This window comes from Muscardinus avellanarius (genome assembly GCF_963383645.1).
Source record: "Muscardinus avellanarius genome assembly, chromosome: 4".
NCBI lineage: Eukaryota > Metazoa > Chordata > Mammalia > Rodentia > Gliridae > Muscardinus > Muscardinus avellanarius.
Window position 1 is genome coordinate 157,722,158 of NC_137789.1, and position 21,406 is coordinate 157,743,563.

A 21,406-nucleotide genomic window follows, 5' to 3' on the forward strand; every position below is an offset into this window, starting at 1 on the left:
GACCACGCTTAACCACATTCCCTGCCACCACCAAGAAGCGTCACATTCAAATCGGGGGCTCTCTTTTTATCTCTGCTCCCCATTCCCCAGTGACTTCTTCAACCTCTTAGATACCCCCAGAAGCTGCAGCCAGAACCTCAGTGCCTCTGCTTTGCCAATTGATGGGGACAGTAGGGTCCCTGGATATGGGTGGGGCCCGTGGCACCTCCTTTGGGAGGATCAGAACGATCTTTAAGGTCATCCTGGACGTGGTCCCCGTGGCCCGGCCTGGTGGGAGGTACGATCCTGGCTTTGGACTCCGCACTGCTCTAGTGACACATTAGGTCTGAGCCAGACAGGGGACCGCAGGGCCCCGAGGCAAAGAAGGAGGTTCAAGAGAGGTGTGGGCAGAGGGAGGGAAGAGGGCCCGCCTCCTGAGCAATAGCAGGTTCTCAGATGGGACTGTGAGGTCGGACTCCAGGCAACGAGAGCTCTTCCTGTGCAGGAAGGTGGCCACAGGCCGCTGGGCCTCTCCTTGCCTTCCTGAACCAAATAGGGCCAGCAGGCACCACGAAGTACCTTCTCCAGATGCCTCCAAATTCCATAGAATCTGCGCTGTGAAGCAGAGAGAGAGACGTGTGCCACCAGCCGAGTGGCCTTGCTTTATTCCTTTGGAATTCCCACATGAGGGCTCTGTGTATGGAGAGAGTGATCATAAAACAGCCAGCTGCTCTTGGCTGGGCCACAAGTGACCACACACCTCAAACTCTACTGAAAGAAAGGTGCAGGAAGAGCAGGGTGCCTGTCCCACCCGGGCAGTCGCTCCTCTGGTGAAGTGGCAGCCGGGCTGATGGGCTTCTGTCATGTCTTCCTTGCAGGTAGAGATCAGCCCCCTGGAGAACGCCATCGAGACCATGCAGCTGACCAATGACAAGATCAACAGCATGGTGCAGCAGCACCTGGATGACCCCAGCCTGCCCATCAATCCCCTGTCCATGCTGCTGAACGGCATCGTGGACCCCGCCGTCATGGGAGGCTTCGCCAATTACGAGAAGGCACGTGACACCTGCTGCCTCCACCGCCCCGCCCCAGACTGAGCATTCCAAACACTGTCCCCAGATCCCAGAAATGACCCTGGTCTGCCCAGGCAATCTCAGCAGTGGTGAGATGCAGGCGGGGGCAGAGGAAGCCACTGCGGACTGCAGGGGAGCCAGACCTGGGCAGACACGGTGCCCAGGCATCCACAGCTAGCCAGAAAGCCACTGAGCCACCCCGTGGGGCCTTTGAGCTCTGGAGAGAGTGACCCTGTGTGGCTTTTAAGAAGCCTGGGATCATAAAGACCCAACAGTTCCATTATGGAGACAGATGAAAGCATCTGAAAGCTTAGATTAGGCAGGTAACCCTGGTCCGTGGTCCAGGAGGGGCCTGGCCCTGGTCTCCCTGGACAGTAGCCCCATAGGAATGAAAAGAAATTGAGGGACAGGGTGTGGGCTGGACCAGGGGTCCACTCCCTATGACCCACCACTTGTGTTCCTAAGTGATATTTTATTGGAATGAGACTTCACCCATTTCTTTCCTTCCTGCCCATGGCTATTTTTCTGACATGGTATCAGCACAGTTGAGCAGTTGGACAGAGCCCCTTTTGATCCAAAGACCTGTAAGATCTGCCATCCAGCCCTTCACAGAAAAGGTTTGCTGACCTCTAATCTAGACAGGGAGGGAACGCTCAGAAAGGGCGCTGCCAAGTGTGGCTCCTGGGAGTGGCTAATTGTCTTTGGAGAGGAAGGGCTCTCCTCTGATACTCTATTGTCTGCTGGTATGTATGTGTCAGGCCCAGGGCAAGGGGACTGCCAGGAGGGTGGTATCCACTGCCATTCAGCAGGACCAGGCCATCCAGAGTAGCCATGGCCTCAGTGGACTGGAGCACCGGGGTGCCGCTGTGAACGGCCCTTCATTGCCTGGATACTCCAAGTCCTGTATTTGAGTTGGTCAGATATTTTGCCCTGGGTCTAGGAAGAGTCAACTCCGGGTCTGGAGAGATCTCCATGAGAGCCGGGTGAGGGTCTGTTTCATGCATGCTGGGCGGCAGGCATGCACGCCTGATGGATGGGCGGGAACACTGATTGGCTCCTGTCTCCACAGGCCTTCTTCACAGACCGCTACCTGCAGGAGCACCCCGAGGCCCACCTGCAGATCGAGAAGCTCAAGGACCTGATTGCCTGGCAGGTAATGTCTGAAGGCAACCTTGCACGGGTGGAGGGGGGGGCCGGGTCTGAGCCCAGGGCCAGGTGGGTTCCCTACCACACCACCCTGCCAGCAAAGAGGCCTAGGGACCAGTCTCAGTAATCCTGGGTAAGCCAACCCCTCCAAGATGAGCTTGGCTTCTGGGCTATCAGCAGCAGCTTGAATGTACCACAAACTCACTCTTGCAAATGAACAAGGTCTCTTTCCTCCCCTTGGTCAGTTTTCCTGATTGCTGGAAAACCTTCCTCTATTTGGAATGGATAAGTGCATCAGTGCAAGCTCAGAGGCAGGAAGCCCTCGGCCACAGCCCGTCCCAGGAAAGGCGTCCATAGATGCCGTCACTTGGAGGGTGGGGGTGGGAGCTGCAGCTCTGGGGGTGTTCGTTCTCATTGTTGACATCCCAGCTGCACTCTACGCGTGCTCCTGGCACCTCCCCAGCCCTCTTTGGAGGGCTGTGTTCAGTCAGTGTGTCTAAGCCTGCTGAACCCTCCTTCTTGGCAGTATGGGATGTCCGGATCATCGCCCACGAGCTCTCCGTCCTCACTTGCTCTGCTGCTGGGGCAGCTCACTGCACTGGGCCTAGTTTCTCCCATAGGAGGAGAGGAGATGCTGTCTCCGCCCTTCACCAGATTTAAACCCCATATGCCAGGCTGAAGGGCATCGGGAGAGGCCCTGCCCTCACTTGGCCCGGGCACCATGTTTGAGGTCCTGTAGCTAAGCCAGGGGCCCTGGTCCTGTGCAATTTATCTGTGCACAGGCCCGTGCAGGGCAGATGTGCTTTGGAGGAGAAGCCTCTGTGGGTATGTTTGCTCTGCCCAGCCCAGCGCAGGCTCATCTTCCTGGCTTCTCTGGCATCGGCACATTGGCCAGTGAGACCACTCCGGGTGGCAAGGCTGAGCTGTGGTTATGAGCCCAGTTAGGAGTCCTCCTACTTATATGTATGAGGTGGGCTGGGTTTTATAATTCTAAGTAATTTTCTATTTTATATATTTAATATATAATTGTGATAAAATATTCATGCCCCAAATTTTTATCATTCTGTGTTAAATGTACAGTTGAACAGCATTAGTGCATTTACGATGCTATACAACTTTCTCTGTCCTCCATCCCCAGAATGTTCTCCTCTTGCAAAACTGAAGCTCATTCCCTAACAAACAACTTCCTGCCCCATCTCCCTCCACCCCTGGAAGCTGATCTTCTACTTTCTGCCTGTTTGCATTTGACAGCTGTAGGATCCTCTCCTAAGTGGAATCATGCAGGATTTGTTCTCTTCTGTCTGGCTTATTTCACTCAGAACAATGACTTCAGAGTCCATCCATGTGGTCGCATGTCTCAGAATTTCCTTCTTTAGGGGAGGGACTGAGAAACAGTCCATTATGTGCATGGAGCACGTTTGTTTATCTCTTCATTTATTCATGAGCATTTGGGTTGCTTTTTACTCTGGCTCCTGTGAATGATGTTGCTATGAACATGAGGGTACACCTGTCCGTTCAGGTTCTTGCTTTCAATACTTTGTGGCTTATACCAAAAATTAGAACTCATAGGGTCATAGAGAATTGTTTTTGCTGTTTTGAGTCATTGTCCAACTTTTCCACAGTGACCCACAATTTTTGTGTGTGTGGTGCTAGAGATTGAACCCAGAGGCATTCTACCTCTGAGCTATACCACCAGCCTGATTTTTATATTCTTTATTTTGAAACAGGGTCTCACTAAGTTGTGGAAGGCCTCACTAAGTAGCTGAGGCTGTCCATGAACCCAGATCCTCCAGTCTTAGCCTCCCAAATGCTGAGATTACTTTTTCTCTCTCTCTCTCTCTCTGTCTCTCTCCCCCACTCTCTGTCTCTGTCTCTCTCTCCCTACCTCTCTCTCTTTCTCTATTTTTATAGCCTTCTTAAGCTAGGGGTTGTGCATGCCTGTAATCCCAGTACTTGGGAAGCTGAGACAGGAGGATCACAGATTTGAGATTAGCCTCAGCAATGTGGTGAGACTCAGCAACCTATTGAGACACTGTTTCAAAACAAACAAACAAACAAACAAAAATTAAGAGGGCTGAGGGTGTGACTCAAAGGTGCACCTTGGATTCAATCCCCAGTACCACACACACACACACACACACACACACACACACACACACACACACACACAATATATATATATATACACAACCTTTTAAATGAGTACCTGGCTTTCTACATATATTTTAAATAGAATTACATTTTAAAAGAAATATTTAGACTCTGCCACGAATCTGTATGTACTCACATTTTTGCCCCAGAGCCGTTTTTGAGAAGGCCGCCTCCAGGAGGACAGGCAGGGCACCGCTGGCTTCGAGCGCCACGTGAGCATCATGTCAGCCGTCCTCATGACTAACAAAGCGGAAGTTTCAATTCCGAATGATTCCATTTCGGGTGGTATGGAACTAAAGAGTATAAAACTCAAAACTCCTCGGAATGCTGCAACACAAAAACTAGTTTGGTCTGCAAAAGTTCTATTGATTTTCCCCCTGTAAGCTTTTACAGCAAATTGGACTTAAAGAGTTTCAAGTCCTACCGAGGAAAATAATTTGTTCCCCAGAGAACTACTTCATGTCAGCACTATGTCATCACCCTAATAACTGTATTAAAGGATGAATTTTGAAGCAGTTCCCAGGAAAGTTGAAAGAGCCAGTTTTCTAACAACTCTATTATACCAAAGAGGGAGGAAAAATACATATTCAAAACGTTACCTGTGATTTTGCTTTCATTTGCAAATGTTTTGAAAACGCATATGTTAGTATCAGTAATTGAGTCTAGCGTTCATTAAAAGTAAGAACTTTGGGGCTATCAGATGCTTTGTTCTCTTTTTGTTTGTGAGTTCATTTGGTTTGAGTGGTTCCTGCAACTCCATCAGGACAGAGCAGGGTTTTCCTCCTGGGAGATCCAGGACTCCTTTGCGCAGTTTCCAGTGCTGATGTGCAAGCTTATCTCCAAATGCCTGCAATCATTGGGAAAGCAAGCTAATCAGTCCCAGGAAGCTCGCTTCTGCTTGCTGTCTCTGAAATAGAAGATGGTGTTGACCTGCTCCTCGCCAGGTGGGAGGCTGAGGGCACTGCCAGCCGCTGGAGTCTCTTCTCGGTTTGCAGCTGACAGCTGCCTTCCCCCACATACACCTGTCAATCCTCAGCATCCCTGTCGAGTGTCCCAAGAGGAGTCTGGACAGTCTCATATTAAATTGCTATGATGTGTACATATTTCTCCTTTGAAAATGTACAAAGATGAAGCACCACACTCACTCATCATCCCCAGCTGATGCCAGTTGCCACCCATTTGCCCCGGGTTGGTGCTCCTGGAGCACGAGGCTGGGCTTACGGACGTGTGGTTGCTGCGGGCAGGGCTGGATCTGTGCAGGGGACAGACCGGAGCAGCCTCACGCGCAGCACGGCCCGTTAGAGTGTCCTTTGAGAGCAGGCGGCGACTTCACTTCCAACGACTAGAAGGGCAACTTCGGGGAAAGTCCCTTTCCCTCTCTGGGCTCTGAGAGACTCTGGAGGAATGCACATTCCCGGACCCACTGACAGCAGATCATGGTTCTGAGACATTTTGATGCTTAGCCAGGGTGGTTGGAGCACTAGACTACAGGGTCTCCAAAGACCATTTCAGGCCCCAGATCTATGGCTTCTCTTTGTATGTTAAGAACTCCATACTCTGGGATGCATTTACACTGAACACTTTCCTATTTTCTTTCTTTTAGAATCACAGCTGCAGTTTAGACCCCAAATAAATATAGAACCGGGGGCAGATTCTCTGCTGTAAGGTCTTCTCCGATGGCTTAGAGAGGGTTGAGGAGCAGATCTCATACTGTGTATGTTTTCCCTTGCAGCCCAGGCTGTAGGAGCCCTGCACCCAACAGCCCCTCCCTCCTGCAGCGAGCAGTTTCTTTATTGTAAACATTCTGACCATTTTATCACAAAGACAAACTAAACTCAGAAGTGGTTATTTGCATTTTGCATGTTGGAGAAGACAATTCTAAGTCGAATGAGCCTTGGGCATCTAGAGTGGCCCTGGCTTCACCTTGATACAGCCTTCTCCCACACACCTGCCTCCATGCCCTGGTAGACACACTACATTTACCCTGCCACCATGAGTCGTCCCTGCGCCTTTATCATCTCCCGAGGCAGACCTCAGGAGGCAAAAGAATTACAGTGAGCATTTTTTTCTGCTGGTCCTGAATAAACTGTGGCTAGTCCCAGGGAAGCCACCATCTGCACGGGAAATTCATGTGGAATATTAACATGTCCCATCTATTTTGAAATCTCACAGGCATATCGTCCTGTTGGTGAGAACTGGCCAGAGATACCTGGCCTGTGTCTTGGGTTTCGTCCCAACTGTCAGCCAAGCAAACTTCCGTGCCAGTGTGGCCTCAGAGCAGGCTGGGGTGCTGTGAACACGGGGTGCTTACTTATTCCCCCCTTTCCTGGAATACCAGGAGAGGCAGCAGCTGCATGCTATAAATGGCAACCAAATACATTTCAAGCGTTGATTCATCTTGATAGGATTTCTTGAATTTGTTCACATGAAATTCAATTGTGTGCTTATTATCCCTCTTACTAATAAATCTGCTCATACAGATTGGGATTCTGGCCTATTAGAAAAGCTGTTTTTAATCAGTATTTTGATTTAATTATCAATTATTAAGAGGAAGCCTCTTAGCCTGATTGCATAGCAGGACTAACTTCCAATCTGAGCATCGAGGGGAAGCAGAGGCCAGCTAGGGACAGAAAGTGAACCTGTTGTCACACACCCCACACTGCAGGGGCTCTGCACCCGGGGGAGTCAAAACGTCTCCTATGATGCTTCTAAGGGTCGGCGTCATTCCCGCTCTCGGAGATGAAGCGTTGGTATGGGTATCTTCTGACAGCAGTGTTGGCAGAGAGGTGATTATTTTTAGCTTTAAGGAAGAATAAATTTAGTTTTTCTTTCCAAATAAGAATATCCTTTAGGACCATAGATCACATACAATTAGATTTTTATGTTTTAGTATAGGGTTCTCTATTGCCTGTAAAGGCAATATTCTTAGCTAAAAAAATGTTTGCACACCAACACAACCCTTGGCTAATAGGACAGTTTATATCTAAACACCTTCAAAACACAGCTCTTCCCAATCTCCAGCGAGGAGCACAGGTAGGCCTCTCCTGGGACCGATGGCCTGGTGGGAACCAAGCAAAGTAGCAAAGCTCCATCGCATGAGCCCCAGCCTGGCTCAGTTCAAGACCCATATAGTTTCCATCTAAGCGTTGGTCTTTGCGGGTGACGTGCCTGCCAATGGGTTTGATCCGTTGGCTTGATTTGGGAACCAAGGCAGGTGCACAGTGCCTGGTGTGGATTTTCCCCTGGTGCATACTGTGTTCTCTAAGCCACTAACCAAGAAGTCAGGAATGTGAACCTCTGTGTTTTTTCAGATTCCGTTTTTGGCTGAAGGGATCCGGATTCATGGGGACAAAGTCACGGAGGCGCTGCGGCCGTTCCATGAGCGGATGGAAGCCTGCTTCAGGCAGCTGAAGGAGAAGGTAGAGAAGCAGTATGGTGCCCGGACCATGGTAAGCAAGTGGGGTGCAAGGGAAGGGATGTCCCTGGGCCGGGCTTAGGGAGCGAAGGGGCAGAGATGTGCCAGGATGCCGTCTAGGAGGTGGGGTTCAGGGGAGCTCAGCACCCTTTCTTAGTCCATTAGTCAGGCATCCAGAACCTCCTTTGAATAACCGAGGAAGTTGGTATGAATAACATTTGTGAATTTGCTTGATCACCAAATGTCTCTCTCACATGCTCTGAACGTGATCTACCTAGGGTGTTAGGGAGCCAAGGGGAAGTTTCACAGAGCCCAGCATGACTTGGCTGGTCGATGGAGCCCATGGCTGCAATCATATTGCACATACCAGGGGCCAGGTAACCCTCAGGACAACTGCACTTCTGGTATCCCAGAGCACTGATGGAATCCACGCCAGTCCAAGGTCAAAGCTGAAGGACCACAGCCACGAAAGGAGAAGTGGCAGGCGACTGAGGTTTGAAGTCATTGCCAACGACTCACCTACTGCAGGAAGCACAGATGAGCCAGGCCAGGGAGGAGGCAGGGGTTTGCACAGGTGCACCTTGACTAGAAGAGAAACCGGAGACAGAAGACTGTGCCCGTGCCAAGGCACAGAATTGGGCTTTTGAAATGAGTTTCTGAAAGCTTTCTGGGATCTGGAGCCCGAAAGAAGAGCAGCTGAGATTTTTAATGATGCCCAAAACCTCGCAGTTGAATTCTTATAGGCGAGCTCCTGCGGGCATGGCTGAGCACCATGTCTCCACGCCCAGGGCCTGGTGTTCAGCAGATGAGAGCATCCTGGAGTCCTAGCCCCAACAGCATGAGCCTGGCAAAGCCAACAGTGGCGTACTGTCAGGTTTGGTCTGAAGGCCCAGCAGGTGGGAAGCTGGGACTGACAGCCCAGCAGGAGCCACTGCAGGTAAACAAGCCTGGAAGCCAGGCTCTCTCTCTGCTCTGTGCTGGAGGACCCCTCCTGCAACTTAGAATCCTTGAGTAGTGCTCGAGAGCTTGGGAGCTTGCGGCTCATTTCCATCAGAGTTGAGTGGCAAGAAGAGTTTGGAGTGCATCATAAGGCAGTGCTTGCAAAGTTCCATGCCACTTTTAATTCTTCTAAGAAATAAACACTTGTGTAGTCTCAAAGTTGCTTACCGAGTGAAAAGCTTCCTGTTTCATCAGTCATTTAATGTGTATTTCAAAATGACAGAAAGTTGTCAGGCTCAGCGGGCGTCTTCCATACCCTTTTCTCTGAGCCAGCTTCTATAGGCACAGGTGGGAGGGAGCGACAGTGAGGAGGTGGGGTGCTGTGCAGCTTAGGAAGCCAGTTCCCTACTCGAGGCCAGGTTTCCTGTGCTCTGGGCCCCTGTCTTTAGTGAAAGGTAGTGGTCTCTCCCAAGATCTGGGGCAACATCATTCACACCAACTTTTTGCACTGAGTGTGGGGCAGCCAGGGCTTCTGGCCCAGGGCAGGGAGGATCATTGGGAGGGCAGTCAACAATAGAATTAGAGGTGCATGACTCGGAAACTACCTTCTGAGTCCTCCATCCTGGGACTCCAGAGAGAGGCTCTGCAGCCAGGGACAGGCACATGTTCCTGTCTTTCTGAGAAATGTGAGAGTTAAAGCAGTCTGCAATGTGCCATTCTTGTCTTACCAGCCTTAATGCTTGCAAGTGTCTCAGAATACTTTGAAAAACAATATAGTATCTTCCTGTTTCCAAAAGGATGGATTTCAAAATTAAAAAAAAAAAAGGACATAGGGCATTTGCCAATGTTTCTGAGCTAGCCTAAGCCTCAGAAAGAGGAGATTAGGACGCCATGTGACTTTACAACACACAGCCCCCCCCCCCCCAGCCCGCTCCACCTCGGCCTTTGTCTTGCCAGTCCTGGAGTTCCAGGAGCCACCCCTCCAGGATGAGCACTCAACAGGCAGCCCCAGGGGAAAGGCCAGGGACACTAGCAGCATCCAGCACTGGCCCCCGCCTTGTCCAGAGCAGAGCAGACAGGAGCCGCTCACCTTGCCCTCAAGCTGGGGAAGCGACGTCTGCATTCCTCACTCCACCATCTGCCTCTTCTTTCACATCTGGGAGGAGCAGGGACCTTGCCTGGCTCTGCCCACTCTGTTCCCTCCAGTCGGCTTCCTCTCCTTGACTGCCACGGTGACAGGTGCTAACTGGAGACCTCTAACCCCTCAGCCTCCTCCTGCAGGTGTCTCCTGACCCTCCAGCCTGCAGCCCCCGGGTCCTGCCATTCTCTTCTCCCTGTCCTGGAGGCCTGCCCAGCCTGCTGGTCACCTGGAAGAAAAGCCCAAGTCGGCCTTTCTCCCTCGCACCGTGTCTGATGCCAGCTGCCTGGCTGTGCTGGGGTGCACCCTGCACCTTGGCATCCTGCAGACCCCTGGCCTGGCCTACCTGCTGCCTGTGCCAGGGGCAGCATCTCACCCTCTGGGTTTCCAGTCCACAGCTAGCATCTGAGTAACAGTAGGAAGTACATTTTCAGACAACTATGACATACAGCAGCATCTCACCTGCCTCAGACAGACAGAGCTGCACACCTCTGAATTCAGAGAGCCCACACCTCCTGGTAAGACTCAGTGGACAGGTAACACCCACAGTCAAGGCTGCACGCTACAGTCTGGCTCTGATGCAAAGCTCAAGGGCCCTGGGCAGGGCCAGAGGGTCGCACTTGCCGGGAGAGCAGACAAGGGCTTTCGCTCCAGCTGCCTTGGTGATGGCAGCCACGGTGAAGGAGTATCCCTCATCATCTCATGGGTCCTCCGGCGGGAGGACAATTCCCTGCGTGCCCAGGAGGAAGCTGAGGTGCAAAGTGCTGCTTTACTTAAGCAGGGTCACACTGTTGATTCCAGAGTCAAAATTCCAGGCCATTCTAACACCCAACTCCCGACTGTTGGCCCTGCTGTGCAGACAGATATACAGCAGGACTCTGGGCATCCCGGCCCCAGAGATGTTCTTGTTGGTGCTGGGTGAAACGCCAGTGCTTCAGGTGGAACCAATGAGAGCCTATTTCTCATTTTCTGGAGGCTCCGCCCCATCAAGAGGAAATTGCCAGGCAGACAGCACAGCCAAGCTCACAGCGGCTGCCCTGCAAGTGTGGGGCTGGGGAGTGGCTCCTGCTCCTGACAAACTCCTTTGTTACTCAGCCCAGAGCACTCGCACATCCTGACCAAGACTCAGGTGCCTTGCAAGGGACGTCAGCAGCCTTGGTGGTTAGCCATGGGGACCCAGGGCTACTCTCTGCCTTCCCAAGAGCCGGAGTGAGGCTGTCACTGGGGCCACCTCCAGGCCCTGTCTGACTCTCTCCTGTGTGCCATCCACTCAGTGCCCAAGTCCTGGTGGCTGCTGTGAAGGCCATTACATCACTGTCATGGAAACCGGCATGCTGGACGCTCCTAAGAATGGGGCTCTGGGCACCGGGGCCACCGAATGTCAGGCAGGTCAAGATTCTTCTCAGCTTCATTTCCCGGCCTGCTGCTTCTCCACTGTCCCACAGGTGGGGGACACGACGTCCTCATCCTCCAAGCCACAGAAGTCACCGGGCATGTGGTTGCCGTCTCACTGCCTTCTTTCTCCCACCTGCATCATACTTCTGCTGTCAAACCAGGCGTGATCTCAGGAGAAATGGGAAGGTGGCCCCTCCCCAGAGAGGTAAGAGGGTGGCTGAAGAGGCAGGTGCAGGAATGTGGAATGTCCAAAGCTGCCAGCAGGCTTCATTCAAGGGTAAAGAAGGTCAAGTCCCAGAGATTCCAGAGACAAGAAGCACTGGCCCAGATGGTGAGATTGTGCTGGGAAAAGAAGGTGAGGGGACCAAGCAGAGTCCCTGCACAGGCAGAGGAGAGAAACCAGAGAAAGAAAGAGACATCGAACTACGCTCAGACTGAGCTGCAGAAAGGCTGGAGAGTGGAGCAAACGCCAGGCCTCTGGGTTTGGGGGATGATCTGCAAGTAGCTGTTCCTTCCGGCTTCCTCGTAAAGGCTGATGAGTGACAATGGGCATCTCCATGGAGACACTGTGGGCTGGCAAGTCCTAGCAGCATGTTGCTTTAAACCAGTAGCCATCACGTGATGGCCCACCGCCTGCTCTTGTGAATGGCGTGCTATTGGAACACAAGCCTGGAAGATTTACTGTCGATACAGGAAAAGTTTCCCAACTTCTTCCTTTTCATAGCTGTGAACTTTGTACTATAGGCAGATAGTTTACAAATCATATTTTATTTAGGGCCACGTTTGAGAAGCAAGTTCACCTTTTAGATCTGCAAGTGGCCTTAAAAATCTGTCTTAACTGCTCTTGCCTCTAATGGGCAGAACCATGGTTTAAAACATTCAAAACAGGTCTCCTATCAGGGTTTGGCTGGATGAGATGCAATTGGGGTGCGAGGCTGAAGCGGCACAGGAGAGATGGGACCTACAGGACCTGGTCCCCACAACCTCAGGTTACAGGAAAGATTTGTGCACAGCTGTGATCCCAGATGTGTTAACATCTGGCTCTGGATGCAGGTACACTAGCATTTATTGGCTAATTAGATGTTGACACATGCTATATTTTAGTGACACTGGTTTTGATCATGTACAACATGATGTCAAAGAATATGGGAAATTCTAGGCAGAGGCCACTCGTTTCCACGATGCACCATTAGTCCTCAACTTAGCTACGACAGGAGGCGCTTCTGCAACTCAGACTTCTAATGCATACACGGGCACTTACGGGAGGAAGTCCGCCTGTGGGCAAGTGGCAGAAGCCTCCTCCTCCAGTTAGAGAAGCCCAGGCATAAAGTCATTCTGGCTGCGTGCATTTGAGGGTTCGGCAGAGTGGGCCCACTGCTGAGACGTACAAACTTAACCCCTAGGTCTTGCAAATTCCTTAATGACATTTTAGGTCTTATTCTGTACTTTAAACTTTACAGTCAGTGTATCCTACTACAAAACACGTGAGTGCATTATGGCTTCAGGACTCAAAATAAAACTAAATATAACTAAATTAAAATGGACTAAGAAGGTTTTTTGTAATCTTTTGTATCAATTCACCTCTCAAAAGTCTCTAAAATCATTATTTTTATCTAAAGCTAGAACAAGGAAGTATACTCTTTATAAAAATATGGACACTGGGGCCTAGATTTCCAGCTGCTGAGACTACTGAGCCGCAGGACCCAGCCATGGCAGGCTTGGCCATAACACGTCTCTCTTCCTCTCTCTCTCTCAGCCCTCAAGTCTGGACGAGAGAAGAGGCAGCCGTCCCCGGTCCATGGTGCGCTCCTTCACCATGCCCTCGTCATCCCGGCCTCTGTCTGTGGCGTCCGTCTCTTCCCTTTCTTCCGACAGCACCCCTTCCAGGCCGGGCTCCGATGGGTGAGTCAGGCTCCTCAGGAGCCACCAGCTACTCGGGATTGTTTAGTACAGCTGAGAATTTTTTTCTGATGGATGCTATCTTAGAAGCCAAGATCCTCCGAGGCTCTATGACCATACTGTCCTATACGATGTTCAGGATCCTGTGATGGTTGAAGAAAAGCCCTCATCCTGGGTAACAGTTGGGGTCACGTTTCCATCAAGTCTTAAGACTTCAGCAAACGTTCCCGTCCTCTCTGGCGTGTCTTAGAGGGAGCGAGGCGCAGTCCCTGCTGTCCAGTGTTCTACTCGGGGAGCCTGTGGGGCTGGGCTGGTGTGGTCTGAGCATAGGGCAGCCTCCACATCCCCACCGAACTGGCTGTCACACCATCGGCCTTACCTGATGACTGGCAGGACCCCTTTCCTTCTTTCTTTCTTTCTTTCTTTCTTTCTTTCTTTCTGAGAGAAAAAATTTTATTTTGTTTCTGCTGAGGTATATTATCTTTTAAAGAGAAATTCTGTTTTTGTTGATTGAATACTTCTGATAATGGCCCTCTGTCCCAAACATTCTGTGACTATCTGAGGAAATGGAAGCACATTCTCCTTTCATTCAATTTATTTTGTTTTGGTAAAATACACATACCAGAAAGTTTACCCTGGTGTCCACTTTTAAGTGTCCAGTGGAGTGGCGTGAGTATATCTGCATCGTTGTTAAAACCTCATCACCGTCTGTCTCCGGAACTCATGTCCTCTTATAAAGCTGAAAGCCTGTACCCACTTAACAGATTTCCTGTTCCTCCTTCCCCCAGGCCCTGGCAACCACCATATATGTCCTGTCCCAATGATTTTGATGATTCTAAAATATATACGAGGAGTTATGGGCCACGCTCCTTCTGCACCACCACCCTGGCCACACTGGAGGCCCCCCCCCTTTTCTCCTGATAGCACAGAGTATCGAGGAGGGTGCATGAGTCTACTGAGCAGATGGTTATCTAACACTAATCACTCACTGTGGCTTTTGCCATAGCTCAGGTTATTACAAAGACAGCCCAATATTGATATCTGTGTGTGTGTGTGTGTGTGTGTGTGTGTGTGTGTGTGTGTGTTGTTAAATGGCCCCTATACAAAATTTGTTCTTATTATACAAAAAGAAAAATATTGCATGCAATCTAGACATCAAGGAACTTAACTCTTTGCCATCCAGCTTTCCCTGCTGTGCGTTTGTTTAAGCCTTCTGGTTCACAGTCCATTGCCCCAGGAAACCCACCGGCTCCCAACCCCTTCGACATGCGGGTGCAAACTTCAGAGAACACCAGGGGGCGCCCTCACTTGGAGCCCCCTTGTTGCTAAGGATTTATGGAGAACTGGAAATCATAGCCACATTTTTTCTTAACAGTAATTTTTTATCAGTGTCTGATATGTTTATAAGGTCAAACCCATATGGAAATTCTCAATTTAGAGGTTTTTAAATCATGTGTGCCTGTCATTTAGAACAAGACTGCTAAAGAAATGGGGATTCTCTTCCAGAGAATCCCCAGGCTGGCTGGGAGACAGTGTTTCATTTCTGAGTGTGGGATGGATGTAGAGCTTTGAGGCTGAGAGCGATGTACTGCCGTCGGCGGCATTGTTTAACATTTAACTCAGAGGCGTCTTTATTAGAGCCCAGAGGTTTGCTCGTTCTTGGGATTACCATCTTCTGTTACTTAGCTCACGTGGAAAAGAAGGCTTGGTCTCAAATGGCACAGGTTGCCTGCAGAATATGGCTCATCCTGTCCACAGCCGCTTTTCATCATGAGGAAAACGTAAAGACAACCCTCTCTCTGGTTCTTTGTGTTCTCATAGGCTAGCGCCGCATACTTCTCCATGAGCCAGAAGGGGTCCACTGATCCTTTTGCTGCCTGTGTTATTGGTCGTAAATTCTGCAAAACTGAGAATAAAACCATGATGATTTTTTGGTTGTCACTTATAAAGTATCAATTATATTGAACACCTAATGGCTGTTGGTTTATTAGCTTGTATAGATCCACTTGGAAAGTTCATGTGTCTTGAAATGCCTTCACAGTCAAAGTCGAGATTGGTGTAGACCAGCTACCATTTTTAATTTTTAAACTTTTTATTGTGGGACAGATTTCAGACATGCATGACATGGGAATAATAGCCTCAGGAGGCCCAGGTCCCATCAGCCAGGGTCATCAGTATCAACCCTAAACAGCCTCGTTTCCCTCTGCCTCCCCCAAACCCCTACTCTATTTTGAAACAAATTTCAAACAGCATATCATTTTATCCTTAGATATTCAATATGAATTTCTAAAAGATTAAGAACTCCTTTTAAGAAAACACATAAAATATTATCATGAATTCCATATCTTCATACTATGCTAGTATTATTTTTTATGGTCACGAATGTCATTTACTCATAGTTTGAAATCAACACAAATAGGCCCTCGCCTTGTCTCGGGGTGACACGCTCCTTACGTCTTTCTCAACCTACTTTAAATATTTTCCTTGTAATGTGTCCGTTGAAGACTCTAGGTCACCTGTGCTGTTGTGTCTTTCGGTGACTGTGCTCCTCTCCGTGTTGTCTGATGCACGCCTCTCTCCAGCCTTGTATTTTCTGCATCATTATAGCCAATCTAGGGGCTTGGCCAGGCCCAGGTTTGGTCTGGGGAGCCAGAAGCCTTCCGGGTAGCTGCATGTTCCGCCATCGAGATACACATCATGGCTGATTTGCCTTTTGGTGATGCTAACATCTATTGATACTCGGTGATCAGATCAATACTATTACTGTTTAAACAGCATATCCCCTGATGCACAGGTGCCACTGCATAGCCCTGGCACACAGGGAGACGCGACACACAGGAGAGGTGACTCTGCTCTCGGCTGTCTGTGTCTTCTGTGGGTTTTAATGCAGTTTTGTAAATAGCCCATCCCTTCCTAGTCCATCGGAGGGCTGGTTTCCATGTGACACGTCCCATATTGGGGGACCCGGTTGCCACAGTGGCCTTTTTAATCTGAGCAGCAGATTTGTTCCAACTGCCCTATTCAGAAGTAAGCTTAAGAGAAACCGCAGCCAGGATGGATGTGTGACAGGTGTTCCCAGGCTTCTTCTCTTGAAATCACTGTTGGCCTGAAGGAGCGGTGTGTTCTGCACGTGGCCAAGGCTTGCTGTGAGGGCTGGGAGCTCCACGGCCCACTCAGGGCCTGGATCTGTCTGTCTCACAGGGGCTACAGTTGTGCCGCCACCTGGCTTGGAGGCCACCTGGACTCTGGGCACCCAGAGGGCAGGGAGCTTCTGCCAGTGCCCTTCTCTAGAGCACACTGAGGTGTAGACCATGTGTGGGTGTGTGCACGTGCTTGTGTGTGTGTGTTACTAGGGATTGAACCCAGGGACATTCTACCTTCAAGCTCCACCCCCCAACTCTATTCTTTATTCTTTATTCTTTAGTTTGAAACAGGGTCTCACCAAGTTAGGGCAGGCCTCACTAGGTAGCCAAGACTGGCTGTTCCTCCTGTGTCTCAGCCTCCCAGGTACTGGGATTACAAGTATACATCACCACGCCCAGTTTATAGGCAATAATTTAAAAAGACATGTGTCAGAAGTCATAGCATGTGCTGTTTCTCCTACACAACATGAGCGTAATTTCTTTTAAGAGAGCATATCTCTTTTTAAAATGCTATAACAATGCTGTATTTTGACAATATAATGTCCTAATAACAAAACCTTCCCTGTGTGTTGTGCTGTAAGGTTATAGAGACTATTTCATTCCTTTATCCATTAGCAGATGAACAAGATTCCAGTCTTAGGATTAAACCCATTTCTTCCACCTTCTCGTGTGGCTTAGCAGGATGAAGAACAGGACAGAGGCCAACCCTGTGCTAGAATAGCAGCCTGCAGTTGTGATTAGGTGTGTGAACACAGATGCACTAACCGTTTGACATGTGCCTTACAGGCGAGTCCAGGGTCCACTTTCTCGGCTGTCGAACCACTAACATGATTTTACACCAATCTGTTTGCTGTCAGCAAGCAGCAGGGCAGCCGTGTCCTTGTTCCTTCTTGTGGATGAGAACATGAAGCTCCCAGAGGTTATAAGAACATCCTGGCTCCAAACAGGTGTCAGAGCTCGGCCCAGGTCACCTGTGACTAAGAGTCCAGGGCATCTCCAGGCACCTGTGAGCTGGAATCTGCTTGCCTCCGGCCGGGCCACCTAAGAGGCTTAATCATGGGAGCAACCGCCAACTGTACACTCAGAGGCGCTTGGTCAGAATTAAGGAACCAAGAGTGTCTTTGTATTAGCATCTCCATATTTCCCCACTGCATTTGCAAACATATCAGTGTAAATCTCCAAATATGCCCCAAATACCATCCGCCCAACAGAATCCCTAATATCCCCATTGAACATAGAGGCAGACCTCACATCTCCCCTGCACCTGTTCTACTGCTTCCGGTTTCTTCTCACTGGGGCCAAACACAGTCCACACAGCTGGTCACCTGGAATCTCAAGTCACCCCATGCTTCTCTTTTTTTCATAGGTCCTGTGCATGCGTGCATGCATGCATGGGGGTGTGGGGGTGTGGAGGTGTGTGTGCACTACTGGGAATTGAACCCAGGGCCTTGCACTTGCTAGGCAAGGACCCCATCTCTGAGCTACGCTCCCAGCCTTTTCATCGTTCGTTTTCTTTTAAAAGTCTGCAGTTCCCAGGCAGCACTGAGCTGCATCAAGAGTGACTTTGTGTATCTCTGCCCAGTGAAAAGCAATCGCTCTCCTTTTAAGGCATCGCCGATTCAAGGGACTGTTTTCTCTAGGTTTGCTCTGGAGCCGCTGCTGCCAAAGAAGATGCACTCCAGGTCCCAGGACAAGCTGGACAAAGATGACCCAGACAAGGAGAAGAAGGACAAGAAGAAAGAAAAGAGGAGCAGCAAGCATCAGGAGATATTTGATAAAGAATTCAAGCCAGCTGACATCCCCTTGCAGCAGCCCGAGGCCGTGATCCTCTCAGAAACGGTGAAGTAACCAGGGATCTTCGCTCTCTCTGTGCCACGGGGGCTTCTGGAACCTTCCTTCACTCCACATTTAGCCGACAGGGCTGCCAGTTGGATTACTGAATTGGGGTAAAATAGAAACTTGAAAACCTGGGGTCCCCCTCCACCCTAACCTTGAATAACCCTACACGGTAGGGCAATCTGAGATGGAGGGGAGACTCATCTTTTCTCTGGCTGACAAACATCTTGGCCTCCATTCATCATCCATTCTGAAGAGGTCAGTCTCTGTCTGGCAGGGCCCTCAGGTCTCCGGGCTCTTCTTGGCTCTTGGACTGGGTTCCCACCTGTGTGCAATATCCTAGAAGATGTTTTTATCATCAGAATTCTGCCCCCACCCAACTGGCAATCTCTAGGCCATAGTTACTGCCGAAGTGTTCTAATCGGCTCAGCTAGACTGCAAAGCCCCTTCCCTCTGGGCTTCACCTGCTGAACTCTGCTCCGGCTTTCTACCCCGCATGTCTGCTCTGCAGTTAGCTCTCCTGGCCAGCTTTCAGAGGATTTACCAGGTCTTAGCATGACACGTGCCATGATCCCCTGGGCGTGCCAAGGCAGTGAGGCCCATGGCCCACTCTCATCCTTGGCCAGGCCGGACGCTGGGCCTCCCGAAAGCACTCCACAGTCTTTGGGGTCTGAGCTCAAAACAAGGTAGAGACAGCTTCAGAGAGTGCTGGGACAGGGGTGGAGAGTGGGTCTCACAGAAGTCAGGCTCAGAGCCACCTTCCCCTTCCCCTTGAAATGAACGGCATCTGCCTGGTTGGTGGCCACCAGAGCACCTCCCTGGTCCTATCTGTGACCTGACTGGTTTTTTCGGACTGGTACTAAAGGGATACTATTCAGAGGGCTCTGACAGGACCACTTTTAATAAGGAAGGAATCCTTCACCCCTTGTTTTAAGTCTTCAGAGCCAGAGGTAGGGTCTGGCCCCAACTACCCAGCTGGGTCAAGTGTGGCTTACTGCTCCAGAGGCAGAAGGCAGGTGCTGAGCCAGGATGTGGCTCGGGAGGGTGACCACTGTAGCCTGTGGTTGTGTACTATGACTGCAGCTAGCTCTGTGTCTCGGTGCAGCCAGCAAATGGGGCCCAAGGAGGCATTACGTGCTCTGGTGCTGGAGTCAAGCAGTAATACTGAGAGCTTCCTGATGCCATCGATTTGTGAGACTGAGGCAGGAGGATCGCAGGTTGCAGGGCAGCCTGGGCAACTTAAGGAGACCCCGTCTCACAATAAAAAATAAAAGGGATAGGGATGTAGACACAACACACACACACACACACACACACACACACACACACACACACGGTGTTTCTGAGGACCACCCTGTACTCTCTGTCCACTGTTCTTGTAAGCTGGGATACCAAGGAACCTATCAGTCCAAGATCTTCTCTCAAGCCCTAGGTGGATTTCACAAGCCCTGCAACATCATAACATCATAATCGGGAAGAGAAATTAACAGAAGCATCATTTTAGTCTTTACTAAGTGTCAGATGCCCTGAAAGTCTTTCATGCATTTTCTCAAGCTCTGTGTGTGTGTGTGTGTGTGTGTGTGTGTGTGTGTGTGTGTGTTTACTGAAGATTGAACCCCAGGGGCATTCTATCTCCAAGCTCTACCCCAGCCCTATTTTTTATTTTTATTTTGAAACAGGGTCCCTATTTTTTATTTTTATTTTGAAACAGGGTCTTGCTGGGTTAATGAGAGTCTCACTACTTGCTGAGGCTGTCCTTGAACCTGCAGTCTTCCTGTCTCAGCCTCCCAAGTACTGAGATAACAGGCATGCACCACCACGCCCAGCTCAAGCTCCATTTTAAGATGTTAAGACAGAAGGCCTCGAAGAGGTGGAGTTGACCACAGCAGACTTGTGGGCACAGAAGGGCAAGGACGCAGCAGTACTGGGCCGTCATACTGCACTTTCTGTCCCTGCCACAGTGGCCCCGTCTCCCTGGGAGGATGATACAAACCACAGGCCAGGTACACCACTCCATGGGCCTCCTGCAGCTAGCTCTGTGTGCCCTCAGCAAACCCTCAGGAACTCAACCAGGCCAGAGCACAGAACCTAGGCCTCACCGTCAGCACTGACTGGGCTCAGGGTAACACCAGGAGCCCAGGTATCTGACCTCATCCAGGCCCACTGAACTGCCTCCTGGGGGCACAGGTACAGCAAAGTCTGTGGGATCAGCCAGGTCCTGGGCGTCTCCAGGGAGGACAGAGCAGGAGGACCAGCACCCCTGGGAGGGGCCCCGCTGCAGAGGGTCCCAGCCACACATCGCTCTCCTTCCCACCTGCCACGGCCTCCTACCTCTGCAGAGACTTCCTTCCACCCCTGGGGGCTGGGCTCAGCTTGATTCGCAGCACCAGCAATTTCATGACCTTGAATTGAGCCTCACTGAGCTGGGTCCCTAGGTTACCAATTGTGTCTCCTCCATAAAGACTCCTCATGCCCTGAATCAGAATGTGCCCATTGTGGGCCAGGCAGGGAAGGACAGAGAGAACACCTGGCAGCCCCATGCATACCTCCACCCACCCGGGAGGCCAGGCCACTCCACACTCTGCTGGCCTTTTCTGTAAAGTAGGTATTAGACCCGCAAGGGGGTCCCCACTGACATATCAGCAAAAGGCCTAACCCTTCTTCCCACACCAGGGCCCCAGGAGCCTCCGGGCCAGGGCTGGCTTGGAGACCGCTTGGGTGGGTGCCTCAGCATACCTGCTCCTGCTCACCCAGACCCACAGTGCTCAGCTGCCGGCCCCAAATAAGAGTGCAGTCTGCCCAGAGTGCAGCCCGCCCACCTGCCTGCCAGCCTGCCCTTCCTGTGGACAATCTCCACTCCTGCTTTTTGGGCTTTTCAGCAGGGTTAAAAACTGTTCTAATTACTCCTGCCACACAGTATTTATAATTGCTGATGTTCCCAGAGACCTAATGATCTGAGACCAAGTTGTGAGAAATACACAAAAGAAATTTACAGATGTAACGAGCGCAAGGAAGGCGCTCAGGTGGGAAAAGTCAAGTGCATACGAAATTCAGAGCGGAGGCTGAGCATGGTGACACGCTTGTCATCCCAGTACTTGGGAGGATGAGACAGGAGGATCCTGGGTTTGCAGCCAACCTCAGCAGTTTAGCAAGGCGCTCAGCAACTTAGTGAGATTCTGTTTCCAAATAAAATATAAAATAGGTCTGGGGGTATAGCCTGGAGGAGAAGAACCCTGGGTTCCATCCCCAGTACCACAAAAAAAAAGAAAGAATGGAGCAGAGAGGAGAGGAG

The 21,406-nt window shown here is 50.5% G+C and overlaps 1 protein-coding gene across 10 annotated transcripts in view; it reads left to right on the top strand.

The window, feature by feature from the left end:
* DOCK1 (dedicator of cytokinesis 1) overlaps window positions 1–21,406 on the top strand; it is a gene marked incomplete at both ends in the record, with an annotated part of 504,224 nt that overhangs the window by 474,003 nt on the left and 8,815 nt on the right. For all 10 annotated transcript variants that reach the window (XM_080694979.1, XM_080694982.1, XM_080694983.1 and 7 more), the window contains 5 exons: window positions 858–1,034; window positions 2,122–2,205; window positions 7,661–7,798; window positions 12,993–13,138; window positions 17,919–18,117. In XM_080694979.1, coding sequence (XP_080551105.1) covers window positions 858–1,034; window positions 2,122–2,205; window positions 7,661–7,798; window positions 12,993–13,138; window positions 17,919–18,117 — 744 coding nt within the window. The remainder of the gene's footprint in view (window positions 1–857; window positions 1,035–2,121; window positions 2,206–7,660; window positions 7,799–12,992; window positions 13,139–17,918; window positions 18,118–21,406) is intronic.